Source organism: Lonchura striata, chromosome 2 (genome assembly GCF_050655825.1).
Source record: "Lonchura striata isolate lonStrDom1 chromosome 2, ASM5065582v1, whole genome shotgun sequence".
NCBI classification, from domain to species: Eukaryota; Metazoa; Chordata; class Aves; order Passeriformes; family Estrildidae; genus Lonchura; species Lonchura striata.
The window spans coordinates 30,144,968-30,167,369 of NC_140704.1; the positions used below are offsets into that span (position 1 = coordinate 30,144,968).

Below are 22,402 nucleotides of genomic sequence, written 5' to 3' on the forward strand. Positions count from 1 at the left end.
ATCAGAACCCTCTCCTCCTGAAACAAGGATAAGTGTCATAACTGGTCATCACACATGCAATCATGAAGCTTTATCTCAAAAAGCCAGTGGAGTGTCATCCACACTGCTATTCACAGAAATTCAACACTGTTAAAAAAAAAATTCAGTTCCAAGATAAAGTGTCTTGGATGAGCACACACAGCCACCACCAAAAGGAACAAACAGTCCAGTAGGAGGCACCGACCCAGAACGTTCTATGCCACCCCTAAAATAACCTAAATTACTATAGCTAACAGTCATAGCCATCACACTCACCAATTCTCTTTAATGCAGCTTATTAATCCTGATCACCCACCAAATACCCTCAATTCAAAAATAGGTCATATATTTTTACAGGTTTAATTCATTCTGCAAATTTTAGCCTCCTGGGGAAATCTGAGAGCTCATGGCTCTACAGAACTGCTTTAAGAATGCCCTAAAACTTTGAGCTGATGCAAATTAAAACATGGAAGATACTGTTTAATATCATTCAGGAAAGCAAAGCTGAAATGTTCAGGTGTTGGAAAGCAAGCCTTTACCCTGCAAGACTTAAGACAACTCACTATTTGGATTAATAACCTCCACTGTAAAATAATATGACAAATTATAAAACATGGGTAACCCAGTCATTGTATTGCAGAACTATCTACACTCAGGACACCTTGTTGACATTAAAAATAGAAAATCAATTGCTCTTTGTAGACAAAACAGAATACAGGATAAAGTCTAATTTCCAGCAACTGGAAAGCACTGCCAGATTCCACCTTTTAGAATGCCTTTGGACACGGCAGACATTTATAGCCCACGCTGATCCTCAAATACCTGCCTGCCTCACAGCTGAGCTGCTTCGGGACAGAAACCCCCCACCAGGCAGAGGTGAACCGGGGCAGTAAACTTCTAAGGATTACCTAATGACACAAACTCCCGCAAGCACAGCCGAACCGCTCCGCTTAAGCCCTTCAAACAAATAAGCACGGAGCCTTTTGGAAGGCACCGCGGAGGAGGAGGCCGGAGGGGCTGAAGCCGGAGCGGGCGTGCGGGGCCCAGGCGGGGGCACGTCCCCGGCGCGGCCCAGGGCCGAGGCGGGCTCCCCGCGGCCAGGTGCGCTCCGCTCCCCGGACGCGGCCCCGCCGCGGCCCCGCGGGCCCTCACCGGGCAGCCCAGCCCGGCCGTCTGCGGACCGCGTCGGAACCGGGACCGGGCCCAGCTGCCGCACGCAGCGGGCACGGCGGGCCGGAGAGCCCCGCCGCCGTCCCGCCCTGCCGGGAGAGGACGGAGGCTGATAACAGGGGCCCGGCGCTGCCCTGGGCGAGCCGGTCAGCGGCTCTGCCCTCCGCGGCCAAGGGGAAAACTGCCAGCCGCCGAGAAAACCCGGCGAAGGGCTGAGCCACGGCGCGGACAGCGAGCCGCTCCCCGCGCTCCCGCACCTCCTTGGCAGCGCTCTTACCTCTGTTAACATTATTACCCCGCTGCGCTGCGGCGGCGCCTCGGCGGCTCTAGCCCCGCAGCATGGTGAAGCCTGGCGGCCGCGCGGAAAGCTACCCCGCACCCTGCGGGGAGGCGAGGGGAGGCGAGCGCCGCCAGCCCCCGCCGCCGCCCCGCTCAGCGCCTGCCCGCCGGCCCCGACCCCGCTGCCGCCCTCGCAGCCCGGCCCGGAGCGGCCGCCATCTTGGGACGGCTAGTGCGCCACCGCCCCGCCCCGCCCGCCCGGCGGGGCCGCGGGACCGCCCCTGCCGGGGCCGGCGCTCCGCTCCGCGCCCGGCCCGGCCGCGCCGCGCCTGCCCGGCGGCACCGGCGGCACCGGCAGCCCCGGCTCCGGCGGGGCAGCGGCGGCCCTTGGCCGGGTGCGGCCGCAAGGCACGCGGCTCGAAACTGCGGGTCGGGTTTTTTCCCTCTTTCCCTTGGTGTGACCTGTCTTAGAGCTCTTCGGTGTCAGGCAGCTGTGCTGCGGGCGCCAATCGAAATATTTTGTTGAATTTCTGACCAGGCAGCACACCTCTCATCCACCAGTGACGTACGCAGCGCTGCGCGTCATTCCCTGTTCTGGATGCTAAGGAAGAGCGCATGTCCTGTCTGGAGCACGAATCCTTTGAGAAGCGGCTGAGGGAGCTGGGGGTCTTTAGCCGGGAGAAAAGGAGATGCGGGGGTGACCTTATCACTCTCTACAAGTGCCTGAAAGGAGGCTGCAGCCAGGCAGGGGTCGGTCTCTTCTCCCAGACAACCAACAGCGGGGCGTGAGGACACAGTCTTAAGCTGTACCGGGGAAGTTTAAGTTGGATATTAGGGAGAATTTCTTCACGAAAGTGTGTTTAGACATTGGAATAGGCCGCCCAGGGAGGTGGTCGAGTCACTGTCCCTAGAGGTGTTTAAGGAAAGACTGGATGTGGCACTTAGTGTCATGGTTTTCTGGAGTGATGGTGACCGGTCGTTTGGACTCGATGGTCTCAGGTCTTTTCCAAGCTCAATGATTCTGTGAAAGAAACTTCTATAAGTCTGTTACCTACAGTATTGTTAAGTAATGGCATAAAGTATGGAACAGAAACATATCTCCTCAGAAACAGAGCCATGTCTGCCCTAGCTCAGAGAACCCTGGGGTGATGTGCCCCCACAGCTTAGTATTTCAATACAAAGAAATATTCCCATCTGAAACTTGCTCTTCCTTTAAGCACTGTTCAGTGGGTTTTTGTTTGTGGTTTTCACTAGACTTTAGGGTGCACCAAAGAAATAGTAATGGTTTGCAGGAAAGATGGAGGAAAAACATCTCTACTATTTTAATGTGAAGAAAACCAACCTTCTTCAATTACAGTATTTTTTCTCTTCAATTAAAGCATAATATGTTTTCTTGCAGAAATGTGAGGGGCATTAAGCAGTTCTTAAGGCTGATGGGTTTTGCAGAAGTTCTGTAATTTTCCCAGATATTGTTAAATACTTAACATTTCGAGGTTGACCACTTCTTAGTTTTATATGTGAGTATTACTGAGTTTCAGTTTTACTCATACAACTGTCAGAGACCCAGCTGTTAGTCATGTGAAGCAAAAGAGCAAACCCTTAATAAATAAACTTATAACTTTATTTGCCTTTTATAAATAATAAAAAATACCATTTTTTCTAAGTGTCTAATGAGCCTTTTACTTCTAAGTCTATAATTTTGAATGTTTCATGTTAGCAGTACTCTTTTCCCCAAGCTGATCCCTCAGGGAATCTTACAGCATACACAACTCTACTTTAAACCATAGGCTTGGCAACAACAGTGCCATGCAGAGGTCTCCCACATGGTATTTCACCACCTTGATAAATTAAAAATTGTTCAAAAACCATTGAGAAAGAGGAGTTGTGAAATACCAATTTCAGTGTATTGCTTTGGTCCCCTAAAATTGTGTAGGTACTTATTTGACCGACATATATGTACACAGCTAGGATCCATATTTGTGGCTTTCATTCTGCTTCAAGTCAAGCAAACAATGCCCTGTGCTCAGATCTCTGCTACAGGAAATCCTGAAGGTACCCATAAAATAGCAGAGTGATCAGTAAATGATCAGTTGTGTGTAATTATGAAAAAATTTCAACACATACTTAGGTAGTAGGAAATAGAATCAAAATACTTAAAGCACCTAATGCTTGACATGTCATTGAGTTAATAAATATGTCCTCTGGGCAAGGCACATTACCATGAACTGATAAGATTAATTAACTATTCCATAAAATGTAAGGGTTAAGCAGAAGAAAAAATCTCATTATATTTATGAATATGTATAAATAATAGTAATTGAACCAAGGTAATAGCTTAGAAAAACAAACTTTCTAGGCACTGTATCTCTTTACTTTGTGTGTTTAGGTATAGCAGTTAAGGTTTTCAAAAGGAATAATCCCTTTTGACAACTTACTTCAAAGATGTATGTATCCAAAGTGTGCTGATGTAAAAGAAGAGCAAATCTTATACAAATCTCCCAGCAAGATGAAGTCACAATTAATACTTTGTACTTGAATTTGCCCCTACTTCTGCTTGGAAAGTAGCAGCTTTACAGCATAATAGTCTGGGAAGCACCTTCTGTTCTTGCATTGCTGGAATAAACCTACCAGTACTTCTGCTGAAAACAGCAATCAGCACAGCCTTAACAGTGTTCCAAATTGCTACTAATGCTAGATTCCATTGTTCTAATTTTTGGTCAATATCATCTCAACTTCAAAAGGGAAAGGCAGTGTAATTCCAACAGCAAGGAGTGAGGCTATGAGGAAGGACTGAACCACATAGACTCAAGGCAGAAGAAGAAGCAGCCTTTTACAGGAGAGGTGAGAAGGGGCAGCAGCTTGGGAAGAGTATGATATCAGGGAATTCTTGAAAAACTGCTGGGAGGAAAAGAAAACAAACCAGCAGTTATGTTGCCAGTTCCCATTCTTATAATAAACTGAAAAGATGTACTTTTTTTTTTTTTTTTTTTTCCCTAGGAAAGAGGGTGTTTCTAAATTAGTGTGAACAGGTCTGGAAATGAGGCTTCAACAGAGGCTGAAAGAATTATCAATGGTAGGCCAGGAGCACTAGAACACTTGTTTCCCTGACTCCATCTTCCAGTGACAATAATTCCATTAGACTTGATGAGTCATCCGTAAGAGAGTTTTATCCATGTCATCATTTTGCATTCATTACACACAGCTCAGGACAGGCACTGCAACAAGCCAGCATTTTAACGTGGCAGCAGGACAGCCACATTAGCACCACGCTCCTCCAGGCAGAGCAGCACACACCTTATTTTTCATGTCACTTCCACAAGCCCACAAGCACGGTGTGAAGTACTGTGTTAAGGCAAGTATTTATATCTGCAATCAAAGGCAAACTTGGCAGAAAGTGTTTGCACTCAGTCCTTAAAATACAGAATTTTTTTCTCTTAGGCCTAAACAAATGCTTAGCTCAACTAGAAGGAGTACCTGAAAGCTGATGGCTATTCACAAATACCTTCATAGTTATAAAACAACTCTGACATGTTGCCAAACATCTTAGTGTTCTTTGCACTCATTATAGTTTTCACTATAAGCTAAAGGAGTGGTCTGATGGTCTAGATCCACATTTTGAAATCCCACAGGGGACATTGGGGGCCACAGGGCTGTCTGCTGAAATGATGGATGAATGCAGCATTAAAATCTGAAATACAGGATGAGAAGATAGAGATAGCACCTTCAGGCTCTACATCCAGAAGTTTATAAAAATTTTGAAAAGTAAAGCATAGAAAGTAAAGAGAGAAAAATATAGTCATGAGGGGGAGGACACAACATGCACAGAAGCAGGGGCATAAGCAGGATTTAGCAATAAAAGAGCAACTGTGCCAACTTGCAGCAAAGCACAAAGGGAGTGCAAATTATTTTCCAGCCCTGAAAGGAGGGCAGTTCCACAACCTAAATAACTGTTAGCTCACCAGCTTATGAAAAATGAAATTGGTGACCTAATTGCCATCATGATAACCTCTGAAAGTGCAGTAGCCTGCATTTGGAGAGCAAAAGGATATGTTCTCCTGACCTGTACAAGAAAACAAGTGAAGACTAAGGAAAGGGGAAACTACAGGCAGGGTTGGGGGACGGACAGACTGAAAGAACAACAGACCTATTTTGCTTTGCAAAGCAGTTTTATGGAAGTGGCTACAACACTGTTTCTAACATCAGTAAGCCTGAACTTCTGTACCTTTCTTTAAAATATAGAAAGATCTTTTACAGAATTATTTCTAAATGCTGTAATTAGTTCTGATTGTCTGTAACAACTGATGCAAACTAAAGTTTGGCTTCTGTTCTCTTGTTTAAGTTGCTTGTAGCTCATGCTGGCAGTATGATTAGAGTTTGAATAGGGTTGTTCAGTTTGGGATTCACTCTTTTTGTTGGGGGAGGAGGTGAGGTGGAGAAGATGTGAAGAATTTGTAGTCATTAAATATTTCATGTGTTAAGTCTTAACTGTTTATGTGCAATTCTCTGTGATTGCATTCCATTCCATTTCAGATAAGGTCACATGACCCCAAAAGTCTACATAGCAACATGATTGAAAGGGGAACTCAAAGTATCTTTTTGTGTGAAATTTGAATATTCCGTTATTTCAGGATATTGCCAGTTCTAAGATCTTTGGTCTGAGTGGCCTGCTCAGAGGTTTTGTTTCTGGTCAGGATCAAAACTGCATAATTTCCAAGTAAATATCTCATTCTCTTTAAACTTTTTCATCATTTACTTGAGATGCAGCACAGACAGAAGATGGAAGGGTCTATGTGAAAGGGCTGCTCGAAGCAATAGAATGTGGATGTTGGGCATCAGATAAATAATTACTGAAGAAGCATCAGCTTTAATTCCTGAGTCATCCTTTGCAATAAGGATACAATATCTCCTCAATGTTCATGTTCTCAGTATTGTTTATGGGAGGCTGAAATTTCTTTTAAAGCTTTTGCTAGCTTATGTCTTTGCTATAGTGAACATTTCGTATTCAAACAGCTGTCTGCAGCTAGACAGGCTAGACACTGTTAGCATCTTAATCCTAGTTCTCTAAGTAAGTATTAGAATAAAGATAAGCTATATTTTTAATACAAAGAGTACTTTAAAAATTGTGCTGTCTCTCTTTCAGAAGTCTATCACAACTAGAGTCATATCAGAATTATAACATAGATATTAGTCATCAGCTGCATAGTTTCTGGCTGGGGATTTTTTTGCACACAAACAGAAGGCTTCCTATGCTATTTGTACACTGCTGACACAAAGGCAAGCAAGGTAGAATGCAACAAACTGCTTAGAAAAGTCACCTTAATTCTTAAAATTCCTTTGGAAACAACCAGTGCAATTCTTTATCTGAATGATACAATAATTTGTAGATTAAACTGTTACATGGAATTTTTATTCTATGTTATGGTAAATTATCCCACTCCTTTCAAGTGGTCGAGAGTCATGAAAGCATGCCTGTGATTTAAAGATATTTCTATTGCTCTTCAGGCTATTTACTGTTACCCAAGCTTGACCTGGTATCAACAGCTTGCCATTGCAGAAGGGTTTGGATTGTTTCTCTCCAGAGATCTGAACCCCTGAGCGTATCTGACAGGTAGATCAGCCTATGTGACAGTCTAAAAGGTATCAAAGGGATTCTTCAAAAGGATACTTTTGGTAACCTCTCAAGCATACATATGTGCAATTTTAGAATGTACTGCAATTTGTGTACATAGATTTTAGTTTTGTTCCGTGATTGTGTTGCAGTGGACTCAGTGTACTTTTCTGGAAAGATGAATTTGTTCGTATCATTATATCAGTTATCCTTCCAGACTTTAGGTGTAGGTAACAAGCAGGAGTTTGGTCCGGAATTTTCAGGTTACAAATTGCTACAGTAACGATTACAGTGATACTGATGCTGTGATTGTTACAACAATGCCAAATTTTGCCAGCAACTTCAGAACAAAATTAGGATGTTCAATGGCACAGGGAACACAAAATAAATTATATCTAAAACATTTTGGGAGGAAATATCCACTTAATAAGACTAACAGCTAGTAAAAAAAAAAACAAAAACAAAAATAAAAACAAATAGGATGCAAAGTTATTTATTATGCATTAAAAAATTAGCATTATTTACCATATTTGTATTCTGAAAAAGTAGTGTCCATTTGGTCCTCTTTACATAAAACCAGATGAAGATATCATCCTGAGAAGTCTAAAATTCCTGACTAACTCTACTGAAGTTAACACATGGCACAAAAGCTTCTTGGTTAGTAAATACATTTTAAAAAAGAATTGAGCAGAGGGATATTAGAAATGATCCTAAATCCTTTTTTTTTCTTTAAACAATGTTTTCTACTGAGTCATAAAGGCCTAATCCATAATCAATAAAATTTCTAGGACAGTTAATCTGCTTATAGGGGATGGATGTGGCTGAGAAAATTAGAAGACTCTAATAGCTATGAGTAAAAGAAATATTCTGTCTTCAGTATCAGCAACCTCAGGTGTTCAGAGCCATTAGCCAGGCCCTAAGAATCATGACATTGGAACTGAAAGTTGTTTACATTTTCTGTATCTCCTGAACCTGTAAGAAATTTTCAAGTCATATTTTCACTAGGCTTTTCTTTGCAGTCATAAACATTACAGAATCTTTTAAAAGTGTATTTCCTCTGGCAATAAATGACTTGGCTCCAAAAACTATAAGAAAGAAGCTAAATATTTTAAGTTATAGTAAACTTTTAGGATTTGGCAAAAACTGTGAGAATACTGGAGAGCTTATTATACTTTCTTTCCATTGTGCATCACTGATGTTTGCATCTTGTCTATGTGTGAAGGACTTTATTAGTACTGTTTGTGCTCTCAGAGTTAAGATTTAGACCTTAGAAGCCACCTTGGGAATTGGCTACATTCTTCTGCTCATTTGCTTTGCTGCTCACTTACAGGAGTTTGTTCTTAACAAACACTGATGCAACTACAAAATATAGAGATTTAATTTCACCACTGGAAACAGCTACAGTATGTTCAAACACCTGAAACAAATATACTGCTTGTAATGCATTAGGAGGAAGCAGCACAGAGGAGTACAAGTCTTTGTTTATTTGAGTAACAACATTTCCTCTGGTTATCTGGGACTCTCACAGTACTCTCCCTGATGGACTTTACAAAGGAAATCAGTGTCTGCTCCTCTGAAGGAGTGTTAAAAACTGGTCAAAACTATGTCAATGCCAAATTTGTTTTCATGTACTACAAGGACTACCAAGTTCCTCCTTCACCAGAAAAACCTGTTCCTTAGGCACTGCCCTTCCTCATTTTTGGGCACACAGTCAGAGAGGTCATTATGAAGAATTTAATTTGGGTGGATTTTATATACAAGATATGTCCCTGAATAAAGATTTGATCCTCTGTTTCCATGGTTTGTTGACTTTAATTTTGACATTCTGTTTTCTCCTTAAGTTTTTCACAAGTTTAGTTTTCTGATTTTGGAGATTTTTTCCTTAATGTTACAGTTTGAAAAAAAAATAAAAAAATAATCTCTGATTGTGTGTAGTCTTCTGTCACTTTACTAGGAGGACTAAATGCCACTCGTCCTTTCTCATAATGTACATCCAGTTCCCAGAAAGACAGACCCATTTCTCCACAGTTTATTGTGAAAGAATCAGAACCTTGTATGCTACTGCTGCTGACACAAGGACATCAGCAATACATCTAAGGTCACAAAGGATCAGTAGGGGTGTAATCTTAGATAGGATTTTGCAGCATGACTCACACATCTGAGTATTAATCCTTACAGCAAAGGCATATCCTAAAGTAGGACAATGAAATTTTCCATGATAAATCCCATAATTTCCTAATAATTCCTGTTCTTTCTTAAAATAGTTCCTCTGGAAATGCCAGTTTGAAAGGAATTTGTAAGCTTAAAATGCATGTTTAGTCTTTCCCTTTCTCCTTGATGTCAGTGAATTTAACAAAGTATATCAGTTTGTCTTCAGGCTTACTTATGTCCCATATTACAAGCAGTACAGATGCTGCAGTCTCAAAGCAAAAGTATAGTCACAGGGATTTTATTTGAAAATGCTGAATGTAAACATCACTTGACCCAGATTACTCTAGAGTCAAAGTTGAGATTGCAAAGTAAAAAACTAAGTTAAAATCTCTGTAGCAGCTATGCACAAGAGTTTGCAATGTAGTTTTGAGTTGAAATTTAGATCTGCTTAGTCATCATAGTGATGAAGATTTTTGTGTTTACATAGATAACTGCCAGAAAAAGCCTGATTTACTCCAAACTCACCAGTGCTTTGGAGGTGAGAAAAGAGAAAAGATGTGTTTTGTCCAAGCCTAACACATGACTGGTCAGAACATTGTTATTTGGAATTTTTATTAAAAACTTATTCTATAAAAATTATTATTTTATAATATATAAAATATATTAACATTTAATTAAAATTTATTAATTTTTTATTAAAAACCTATTAAAAACTTACCAGTTAGAAACAATTAGGTACATCAAGTTCTTCCTCAATACATGATGCAATTAAAAACTTATGTAATGCCTTCAGGTGTTGCCAGAGTTAAAAACCAAACAGCACCTCTAATTTAAGTTGCAAATTATCTGACAGAAGTGACAAAGGACAGGTCTGGAACAAACATTTTCCAGTTACAAAACATAAATCATCTGCACTAGATCTTTTCTTTCTTCTTTCTAGAGCAGGCCAATGAACACACAGTAAGAAAGTATATCAGAAGAAAGAAACAAAACTAAGAAACTAAGTTAGAATAAAAAAACTTCTTAAAAAAATTTAAGATTAAAAAACAATATAATTACCATCCCATTTACATCCAGCTGTGGAAAATAAATATCTTCCTTGCAAAGTCTAGTCTTCCTTGCAAAGTCTATCCATCTCTAATTTTTCTGCTCACTCAGTGCCTTTTTTTTTTTTTTTTTTTTTTTTTTTTTTTTTTTTTTGTTCTTCACCCTGCAATATCTGGATGTAATACTTTCTTAATTCTATTCCTCCATTTTCATAAGGGAAATATGCTTCCTTTCAGTTCCTAAGCCCCCAGTGTGGCAACAACTCCATACTCCTTTCAGAAATGCCTCTTTTTCTCACAGCTCAGCATGAATATGTCTTTTGCTTGCCACCTGGAGAAAGTACCATCCCAGGGGAGTGAGCAAGCTGCCAGGATTCATCTGTCTTCTTCCCCTCCCTCAAACCAAAGAGCTTCTATCTCTGAGAGGAAATGTGCTCTGGGATAAGGCTGATGGTAGCTACCAAAAGCATTTCTGGATAGAATAGTCTCACTATGGAGAAAGGATATGTTTGCTCTGTAACTTTAAACTGTATAGCTTTTCAGGAAATATGAAAGAGCTTTAAATACAAAAATTAAATAGAGTTCATCACTATAGCAGGTTCTGGGGTTGGTTTTGTTGCTTGACCTAAAGCTGCCATCTGTGAAGACATGTGCTTGAGCCATGTGATGATGAAAGATTCTGCTGTAGGCAAGCAAGTTTTTGTCCTTCCTCTTGGAACAGAAATGCTTACTTACATGAATCCTAAAGTCTTAGAAAACTGGGTAAGTAGAAAAAAATGCATTTCTAGTTTGTGATAAGGGTACCACTGGATTCAAACCCCTTCATCTTGGTTACTCGTAATGCTTTAAATCCTTAACAACTTTTGTACGTGTTAACTTTACTACTGGAATAATTTTATAATCACTCAGTGTACAGAACTAATATTTATACTTTAACACAAATATGTTAGTGTCTATATTAGTGTGACCAAAGCACATTTAGACATCTTCTGCCACCTGCTACTGAGAGGGTAGCTCTATTCCAAACAGTGCTTCACAAGCAGATTAATATTTAAAAATATGTGATCAGTTCTCTTCTCCAAAATTTGGAGATTTCCAGGACACAGAAGACTTCTTTAGCAGTCTTTATCCAAAAATAACTATAAAGAGACAGGGCTCTGCTCCACAAGGACATTTATTTCCGTGAGGATAAGGAAAAATACCTTCCTTAGGTGAGAGATGTGAATAGAATTCCATTTATTCATCCAGATCCACATAGCTGGGACTAGACCAGCTATGCAGAACTTGGCAAAGCCTTTGTAAACTGTTTCTTAAACTTTTATGTTATATTGAGAGAAAGTTCATTGTGGAATGAATTACAATTAATTGGAGTGTATCTAGAATGAATTAGAGTCCTGCATGCAAGCTAGAGAAAGTAAAGCTACATTTATTTCTGTGTAACATTTTCATTTTTTTTCTTTGACATTAACACACTCATCATGTATGTAAAGTGCACAGCTGCTGATTAAAAGATTGCAAAAGGAATGCAAAAAAATATTTTTAAACATTCAGAATGAAATAGTTTGAGTGGCATTTTGTGATTTGTTTTCCAATTAGGAATGACATTTAATTTTAAGAGTTGAGCTGTTTTTAAGATAGCATTTTGTTAGCTCATGTGCATATGCCTGCTAGTGTGATTACTGATTGGAACTCCCAGGGTTTTAGGCACAGATACATGGCCCCTTACATCTTTTTCCAATAGTCTCAGTTTTAATGTGTAGGACTATACTTACTGATGTGAATGACACAACCCCAAATTTATTTTTGCTTCCAGTTTTTATGTATTATGTATGTTTCTAGATTATTAAGGAAGCAGTAGGTTTAAGATCTTCACTGACTTCACCAGCATTGGTGGTAGACCTTTCTCTTCAAGAACAAGGTGAAATGCAACTTGTTCTGCAGACTACAAATTGTCATAAGGTCAGTTTTGAGGTGTGTAGGCGTTAGCACTGATTTGACAATTTTCACATTAAAATCCTATTGTTGAGCTAATAAATAACTAATAATGTACTTAATAATAAATATTTTTAAGTTGTTTATCTAAAAATGACAACATTTACAAGGAAACTTTTTAAAAGTACCCCAACTGTATGAGATACTTCATAGAAATAAGGAAAACTATATCTATGCTGTTAACTTGCAAATAAGAAGTTGCAGTGATGGCTCACACTCATGTTAACCTGACATAAATTGACTCTGTCTTCTCACATATCCCCAGCTGCTCACTCCCAGCATCTTCCTTAGTGCTGCTACAAGCAGGGAGGATTTTGAGTGCACACAGTCAGACAAGTTAAAGAGCACATGCACCCATTTTTGCATGTAATCAGCAGGATTTAATCACATTAAACAGACTGTATAATCATGACCTGATTCCGCAAAACTGTGAGTTTGAGTTTTGCATCTTAAATGACTGCACATCTTAATCATGTTATAGCTTATATGGTGCTAAGCACAAAGCAGGAGACCTGTGCTAAGGAAATCTATTTCTACTTCAATTGGATGCAGCTGACACCACTAGTGAAGGAAAATTGTGATGAGGGAATTAGTAGGTTGGATATGGGATTTTTATATAATATCAAAAATAGGTGTACCACAAAATAAAAAGAGGAAGGACAGAGAACCAGATTATTTCCTGTTTTGCTTTCAGAAAATTGTTTTCTTTGAAATGCTTTCATGTCTTTAAAAATGCTTTAAGCTAACTGCCTGAATTAAATCAAAACAGTAATTATGATTTCATGGGTTATTCTGTATTTTTTAGGACTGGGGCTTTGATCTCTGACATGTTATATTATATTAGCATTTATTACAGACCACCATGCTGTTGCTTGACAAATAGGAAATCTTTCATTATGCTGGGACTTACATATAGTTAAAGCATCTTTCTGGGACTATAAAAATAATCTTTTTTCCTTTTTTCCTTAATTCTATAGTTCTATTTTGGTTTTTATGAGCAATAGAGAATTTTTCCAAACCAAATAAAGTGTCAGATGTTATTAATGTATTTGTTGTTGTACAACATGCAGATTACTGCTGTAGGGTGTGTTTTAAATTGTATTTTCAAATTGGTTTTTATAAGATAACAAAAATGCCTGTGTGGGCTCAAATGTGTTTGTGTGTGTGTGTGTGTGTGTGTGTGTGTGTGTGTGTGTGTTGAATGTATGCTCACATGCATGTTTATTTCTCTGTTTTCCGTTAATGCCTTTGAGCCCTCTGGCTAATTCCAACCAAATTAACTTAGGACCATAGTTCTAAAAATAAATATGTTCCTACAAGGCTTGGAAAGTGGCCGAGTGAAATAAGGAAATCTTATCAGTGTTCTTGTTAAAGGAAAAGTTGTTGTGCAAGTGCATACATGATTAGACACTGGAGAAGCTACCTTGAGGACACCCTGTCTAATTGTCTCAGATGAGGGGCTTCTTGGCTGATCCCTAAAGTGGGCGATGCAGGTTAAGATGTATTCAAGATGCATAGCTGTCTGATTTTATGTCTTCTTTCTTTACCAGCTTTGGGAATGTTTCCAAGTCCTCCATTCATGCGCAGCCTTTGATGTTACAGCTGTTAAGTCCATGGAATACCCAGCTCCATTAAATTACTTGAAGACTTTTAAAAGGTGCCTGTTGCCTCCATCCAGCCTGTGTAGATGTTTGTTTCCTGCTGGTAGCAGCACCAAATAGGTTGTGTCCTTCAGGAGCATACATCCAGCCCTGCTACCCTGTCTGTTGTTATTGGACACAAAATGAGTACACAGAAGCTTGGTAAATTCAAAAGAGAAAAAGACCCAGTTTTATTTTGATAATTAAACATTTGATATTTATTGAATTCTAAAGGTGACTGTGGATTGGAAGATGGAATTATCACCTCTCCAACTACACTGGTCTAAAGATCAATCAATCATTTTTCTCTACCTACAAAGAAATATGTAAACTATTCTATTTATACATGAAATTGTGTGGAAATTTTGATTCTCAATATGTAAACATTATCAGAAGGTTAAAGAAGTTTTGTGAAAACTTTAAAACTTTCAAAAGAACTATAAAATAAAACACTCTTCAAAATCAGGGTAACATCTGTCCTCAAACCTCTAAGATGGTCTGTAGTGCATGGCATCAGATAATTAACTGAAACATCTAAAGATAGATTTGCAGAAGCTTCTCAGCTCATTTTCACCTCTGAAGTCATAGGCCAATCTCCATGGACTAGAAGAGACTCGCTGCTGCCAGCCACCTGCAAAGGTCTCCAGAGCACCAAATTTAATAGTTTAAGGAATCGAAAGTGCAAGAAACTCTGCCCTCTTTGATACTTTACAAGTGATTTGTTGTTGGGTTTTCCCACATTTTTCTGATATTTCCAATCCAAATACTGCATGGCAAAAAAGAACTTTTCTCATTAGTATCACATGAGGCTATGGCACTTTTGTCAGACTTCTGGAGCTTATATTATCTTGACTTTCTTGGAACCCCCACACTCACATAAAGTTTCTTTGTTTGTGGTCAAAGGGAAAGCTTTAAGAAATGATGAATTAACATAAAAGCAAATCAAAAAATAAGAAAAAAGCCCACAACTTCATGCTTATAAAAATAATTTAGGATTTTTTGTGATTTTGATTAATGAATTCATATGTTGTATATTGTCCTTGCATATTAGTAGTGTATCTTAACTAGGTAAAGATGTTAAGGAGGACATTCAGAACATCCATAGCAACAGCAGTACTACAGTCACATACTACTTTTAGGGTTTGTTTTTTTTTGCATAGGAAAGATGGTCTCCATTTGGAGCTGTAGCTACTTTAAAAATGTATTCTAAGTTGTAATTTGGTCTTTTCTTGTTATTCTGTATGCAAATATATTAAAAATGCTTGATGAAGTACTAAAACTTTTTTTATGTGCAACTGCATTTAATATAGAAATTGTGAGAAAAAGAGATTGATTTACTGCTATACTTATTTGAATTGATGAGTATTTCATTTTGCAATAGATGTTCCAAGTTCTAAAATACTAAGGTATATAATGGCAACTATTTACCTCTTTTAAAGCAATTATGGAGGACATTTGTGGAAGTAATCATCATCCATGAGTTAAATTATTGCTTTAAAAGCAAACATCAGTAGCTTATTCATGTAATTGTGCATATACGTAGTAAGAATTTGGAAGTGTATTTCTGGAGTTTGTGATCTTTTATGGATCTTTTATGGATCTTTTATGGATTTTTTTTTAATGTAACTTTTGGAGAATGTTGGTATTTCTAAAATATTTTGCTATAGAAACTAATATGGAAGACCACTGATAGAAAAAAACCAAGATCTTATTAAAAACTTTAAATATCTGTGGATGCATTCCACAGTTCAATCAAAAAAACTTATTTATAGCCAAACTCTTTTATAACTAAATATGTGTTTACTTATATACTACAATCAAAACACACAATGGAGAAAAATTATCTTATTAATGATACAGTTTCTTAATATTTCAGTTAAGGTGTGAGGTTGAAAAATAAAATGGTGGAAGCTCTGTAATGCCTTCCCACAAGACCCAGAATTACAAAACCTAATGTTCATGGTAATTTTAAGTTAAAAATTTGCTTTTAAAGGCTTTTTAAGGAGCAGAATAAGCTGTCTTTAAACCTGAAAATTAACATTAAATTTTGGTTTTCTGTGGATTTATAATGTAGCCATGAAATATTACAATAATCCCATGTTGCCACAGGTCCATATAACACACCCATTGCAGAACTCTGGTCTTCTCCAAGACCTTTATTGGCCTCATCCCTAGCAGTGCCTCCAATGTCCACCACAATTTGCAAAAAGAACCCGAACAGCCCAGTACTCAGCACATCCTAAATCTGTCTTAATTCTACCTGTCTTTATGGGATGACTAGCTCAGTTACATCTGTTCTGGCTGGCCAGTGTAAGTAGATCAGCCAAACACTTGTGTTAAATAAGATATAAATGTTTCCATTCTATCTGTCTAAAAAGACAAAATTGCTGTATCTTATTTATCACAACAATTGCTTAGTACAAAATCTCTTGAAGTTTAAAAATTGCATTCTCTGTTGCAAAGCAGATAATTACTAATGAACATTAGTTGCAACTCTTTTCTCTCTCTAGGTGTCATTTTCTTTTTCACTGAGTATGAGGGTATATATCAACTGTGAAACCTTAGTGCTTTTTGCAGTCACTGGTGCTTCCAGCTTCCAAGTTATCAGGAGGGGAGCTTGCACAAGAAGAGCCATTTCATAATTTCTGAGGGAAGTGCACAAAACAACCCCCACATTCAAGTTTAATAAAGTCACATTATCTTTTAACTCTCTTTTGCATTTTTTTTTCCATACTGGCTTTAACATAAAACCCATGAACAAATAAAGAAGTAATTCTGATAGCGATTTTTTAATCCCCTGCATTCAGTTTAATGCATGGGGTCCTAAAGTATAGGATCAAGTATATTATTTTGAGTTGCAAAACAAGTGAGAAACAAACTAAAGCTGAAGAAGGATGCGCCTCTGAACCAACATATCTCATGTGAAGTCACATCATGTTCCCTGGATATGTATTCAGGGATGACCCCTTGCTCTGTGGCTCACGTGTATAATAGACTAGGCCTGCCACTTCCACAGTAGTTTTGCCATCCCTGGATTGAGAGTACAGGATGTCACTGATGAGCATTTCATTTGTGAAGCTTGTTCTACATTGTCTGTCAATCCAATTATAATTATGTTTATTCATGAAAATCTGTAGTAGTTTCTGATGTTCTCCCAAGCTTCTAACATTAGTTCAGGAATACCGTAAGAGTCTTTATTTTGCCAGCTTCATAACAATCTGTCTGAATTTCCTTTTAATCACATTTCCTTCTTTCTTCCCATATAGGCCCCAGGAGACCTAATTTAGTGCATTACATCTTCCACAATGATGGCTCTACTTTTATGCTTAGCTGAAGAATTGAGACAAAATTAAAAATAAAAACCTCTCCAATCAAAGGACAAAGCTACTGATAGCTATATGAATTCACAGGATTTTTTAAAAGTCAGAACATATCACTATTGCAGTTCCTATCTATCAGACACACAGCCATGTCAAAAAAATATATTTCTTATAAATTTGGACTGTTTTCAAGAACTATTGTATTTTATTCTTCACAACAATTGCTTAGTACAGTCTTTTGGAGATTAAAAACTGCATTCTCTGATGCAAAGCAGACCATTACTAATGGGAATTAAGTATTTTCCCAAATCTTCATCCCAACTGGTGTTATTAATGTTTCTAAAGGTATACCTATGTTCAATGACCCTTTTAGAATAATTCTCTTTCTGAGAGGATTTCAGAGATTGATTGTTTATTATTAACAGCTGAGCCACTCAAAGCAAAAGTTTGGAGTTACTTTTTTTCATCATGATGATTGTAATTCCAGATGAGTTCTCATGGTGAATGAAGACATATGGCTCATGTCACAGAGGGCCCCAAGTGCACAGAGAGGCTGCAATTGCTGTGAGAATCCTTACCTGAGACCTGGACCCACACAGCTTCTGCCCCTGCCCTAGACTTCCATTTAAACTCTGTCTTGTCCTTTATTTGAAACTTAAGGCCCTTACCATTGATTGTTACTGGGTGCAGAACTATGCCAAAACTCTCATCTTCCCATGTGTACTGCAAACCTATTCCTTCTCAATCCCCCTTGCTCAACATCACCGAGTATAGTTAATTAAACAAGTTCCCTGTCTAAAAGTTTGCAAGCAATTTATTGCTTGATCTAAGTTTCCACAGTATGATCTGAGAAAATAGAGGAAGGAGTGGTGGAGAATGCAGTAGGAGTGAATATGCTTTCCTAGGAGAGCTCAAGGTACTGGATGCTTCCTTATGTTTTAAAAGGGCTTGCGTGGTGTTTCTCAACGTGCTAGATGACGTTTGTTTTGTACTGAGGCTCTGACTTTTATACTGGGTGGGGCAATGAATTATGCTGATCTGTTTGCCATGTGTAATTCTGCAAGAAACGCTGGAGAAGCGTGGGAAGGTCTGCTTTGAAGGGTCCCTAGCGATGCCCTCCCGCAGGCGCGGGCGGCGCCGCGGTCCCTGCCAGCTGCGCCCTGCGAAACGGGCCGGCACTCAGCCCGCTCCTCCCGTCCTCCTACCGAATTCACTGCTGTTATCGACACTATCGCTAGTTTTACTTTCTTTTTGTCAGGAGATAAGGATTCTTACGGAATAAACCCATCGGCCATTAACTGATACTACTTTACTGATGGGTGCTTGAAGAAACAGGACTTAGCTGGAGATATTTAGATGAAAGAACTTCTTTCCTCGAGGAAAGACTTTTTCCAGACTAATCCTGCCTCTCTATCAGTACTCGGTGTATACATTAATAGTGTTCGAATTTCTGAAGAAGGTCTGTAAGGAAGATTTGGTATGTGTTCAGTTTCTGTGTTTCTTCATAGTGAACTTTATCTCTTAGCCTGTTCAGTGACAACAGATGTCAGAGCAGGTTATTAACTGCTGCTTTTAGCTAAGTTCTGCAATTTGACTTCCAAATTGCAAAACAGAGGGTTCTGCAGCCAGAGGCATATTTAGAGTATAGCAGCAGGTCTCTTCAGTGCAGCACTATCGTCAGTATTACTCACATGATTTCAGAAGTCCTAGGTGAAGTTGGCAAAACATGTGACTAGTGAATCAATTCAGCTGCAGCAAAGCAAATGTGTTAGGCAGGTAGAGACAGGGATATTTGACCCCTTCTCTTGTCTTCCAGATGGGACTGAGATTCAAAATTCCAGACTGTGGAGGTCATAGGTTGTGTTTGTTCACATTAGAATTGGGTCATTGCAGTTTATTTTTATACCACCTTTTTCTTATCCTGCCCATATTTAGGCTGCTTATTGAACAAAGCTACTAGTAGAGTTAGAACCCAGCCTTTGCATAAATCTATTAAAAAAAAACAAAAAAAAAAAAAAAAAGAAAGTGATCAGCTAGAAACCTATATTTTAAAGGAGGTAAGTTGTCTGAATGAAAAAAGATATGCGTTTTCAAATGCTTTGATAATTGTCTATCATTGAACTTAAGTACAGAGATGCACAAGTCTTTGAAGAAATCTGCATGTAAATACTGCAGATGAAAGCAGTTCTACATTCAAAAACGTAATCTGCTTCTAGGGAATAGTCCTGCTTCTAGGAATAGTCATGCATTTATGGATAGTCCAGGTATTCACACTGCTTGTCCTAGGTATCTGAGGCCTTCAAGACTGACGTTCTACAAAGATAAGTGTACTTTTAATACAAAGTATGTATTTCTAATTTTTTGAAAATGTCATGTCATGTCCCTTTCAAACAAACTAAATGAAATTCTGATTCTGAACATCTCAGGTATGCTCAAAACAAAGAACAAAGGATTCTTAGTTACTGCAGACAACTTATACCCCTTGTAATATTCCCTCTTTTTCTTCTCTTTTTAAAGGATTTTAACGATAATGAAACTAAACAAACATTTCCAAATGTGAGACATGGATTATCTGCCATTACTACATGTCTAAATCTTCATTTCAAGGTCACCTGGCTTAAACAAAATTAGGTGGATGAAAAGGAAAGGAATTGCTGTCCATGAAGGGGGTGAGAAAAAATTGTAAGCAGAGCAGACTTAGAAAGTAGGGAAAAAGTAATTTATTACTTTATAACAATAGCTTGATAAACAACTACTTGGACTGAACTGAACTGCACATCTTCCCTGTATCTTAAGGACTAAGTACTTCAATTGCAAGAATAGATGCAACTTTTTTAACATTTAGTGGTTTTGTGCAAACTTTTTCACTATTTCTGTGTCTGTGATGTGAGGAGCCTTCACAAACCATGATGATGATACAGCAACAGTAACAACGTGGCTTTTAGAGATGCTTCTGAAGCATTAGTGACAGACTTAATGTTGCATGACAGCTCTGTAACAGGGAGTAACATGGTTATGTCACATCAGCTACTGTCTGAGATACAATTTATTGGTGGATTATACTGGAAGCATAATGCCTTGCTCCTCTGTAATAACTTGCTGTAAATTACTACAGAGGAGCAAGGCATTATGCTTCCAGTATATAGTGACAATACAATGAGTATGCAAAAACCACCTACTTTTTTGGTTTTGCTTTTATTACTTTACATTTGAATTTTTTCAGGAGTTCACTATTCAATCATGCAGGCCTTTGCTTGATCTGCTGCCCATCAGCTGGAAGGATCCTTAAGAAGCACCTAGATCTTTTAGACCCCTTGTTCCTCTGGGACTATCTATGGGATTCTTCCAAGTAACCCCTTGAAGAGGCCTGAAAGTCAGGGCTGTGATTTTGTTCATTGGATTTGTTTCCTTCTCTCATGATCCTGAACTCCACAATGTCATGTGGAGTCACTGCAGCCAAAGCTACCCTCTGTCTGTTTGCCCTTGCTAGGGAGTGGCCACCAGTGCCCTCCAGAAACCTCCTTGCTCTGCTCTGTTGTCTGTTTATCAGATAACTGGTGGTTCAAGTCATTCCTGATGAATAATTACAAATGTGAAGGTGCTTCAGTTGCCTGAAGAGACCTCATTGATCAGACAATCTGTAGGAGACACCCACCAAACACTGTCCATCCTGATCTTTCCTCTCATCCCAGTCCACAAGCTTTCAGTTGTGTCATTGTCTGTCCCAGGTCAGAATTCTGGGCATCCCTGTTTCTCTCACACATGGAGGGCTGTTCCCTCTCCTTTCCACCCTGGGTCTGTCCATCCTAAAAAGCCTCCATCCACCCCTGACAGCTCAATCATGAGCTGTCTGACCATTCTCCTTCCCCTCATCCATTCCCTGTGCTGTGGATGTTAGTTCAGGAACTGAAGAGGCACCCAGCTCTGCTGATTTAAAAGAAAAAGTATCACATAATTCCCTGTAATATTTTCCCTCTTATCTGTTATTTTTTTCCCCTTTCTGCCTTGTTTTGGAGGTCTGCCTTATCCCTCTCTTCAAAGAATTTTTGCTTACGAAACCTGATCTACCACTTCTTCACTCCCAAGCTGATCAGCTGGTTGTAAAAGGAGAAGGGAGGGGGAGGTAAAACAGCTTAATCTTGTTGGCTGTTCCTTTATAGGTGTTCACTAACTTAGGTTTATTCTCTCTATTCAATCATAGATTTCTTCATAGCTTGTAGGATTTGAAATCTGATTTCCAGTTTGATTGGTAGGGAACAATGCATTAAAATCTTACTTGGAAGAGGCTTCCAGACTTGTGAACATAGGGCATGATTTGGTCAACATTCTATCAGAATACTAGCACAAAAAAAGAGTATGTAATAAGTTGTTCTGCATTAAAGGACTGACAGGTGTTAGTGTAAGGAAAGCTACTAAAGGGGTCTAACTTCTATGCCCCTTTCTGCTATAGACTTCATTATATGCATCTTTTATGTACTTCATGTTGTATCTCTAATAGGGAGATCTTTTAAAAAAAATACCTGTGTAAACTTCTCTGGGAAATCAGATTGCACAAGCCATCAGTGTCTGGAGAAGGTAAGTATTTAAAGGACTGGTTAATGGCCACCTGCAGTGTTCACTGCTGTCCTCAGCTGTCACAGCTGCCTTAATGCAGAGATTACTTTTCTACAGGGGAGCAGAGGACTTGTCAACACTTTCAAGTTACTTGTTGAGATGGAATGAACTTTCCTCACAGCAGCACTGTGGTGCTGAGGCTTGTCTGTGTAGCCCAAGCAATGTTGATAACACACCAGTGTTTTGGCTATTGCAGAGAGATGCTTGCACAGCATCAAGGCTATCTCTTCATCCCCCCACTGCCAAAAGCCAGCAGGCTGGGGGTGGGCAGGGGGTTGGGAGACTGGGAGATCTGTCCCACACTCACCACAGGAATTTGCCATAATAAATAGTAACTATGTGATATCCTGTCCAGCAATAAAAGGTAAGGGATGGGGGTGTGAGGAAGGTGGAAATGGGCAACTTATTTTTAAGGTATTTGTTTTCTGACGTGGTTGCTAGAAGTACTAAGGCTCTGCTTCCCAGAAAATGGCTGAACAGTGCCTGCTGATAAGTAGTAGAGAATAAATCTTCCTTTTTGTTTTGGTATTTATTTTGCTTCTTTGTACAGCCTTTGCTTCTTTT

General features: G+C 39.1%; 1 protein-coding gene across 4 annotated transcripts in view; it reads right to left on the reverse strand.

The window, feature by feature from the left end:
- SNX13 (sorting nexin 13) overlaps nt 1-1,698 on the reverse strand; it is a 64,922-nt gene extending 63,224 nt beyond the window's left edge. For 2 of the 4 annotated variants that reach the window (XR_014951587.1, XM_031503845.3), the window contains exon 1: nt 1,466-1,697. Coding sequence is in view for 3 of the 4 variants with exons in the window: in XM_031503845.3 (XP_031359705.3) it covers nt 1,466-1,477 (12 nt within the window). In the remaining variant the exon portion in view is untranslated. Of the gene's footprint in view, nt 1-1,465 lie in introns of all 4 variants that reach the window. The other 2 variants (XM_085567703.1, XM_031503846.3) reach the window with 2 other exon arrangements.
- Nucleotides 1,699-22,402: the final 20,704 nt, after the last annotated feature.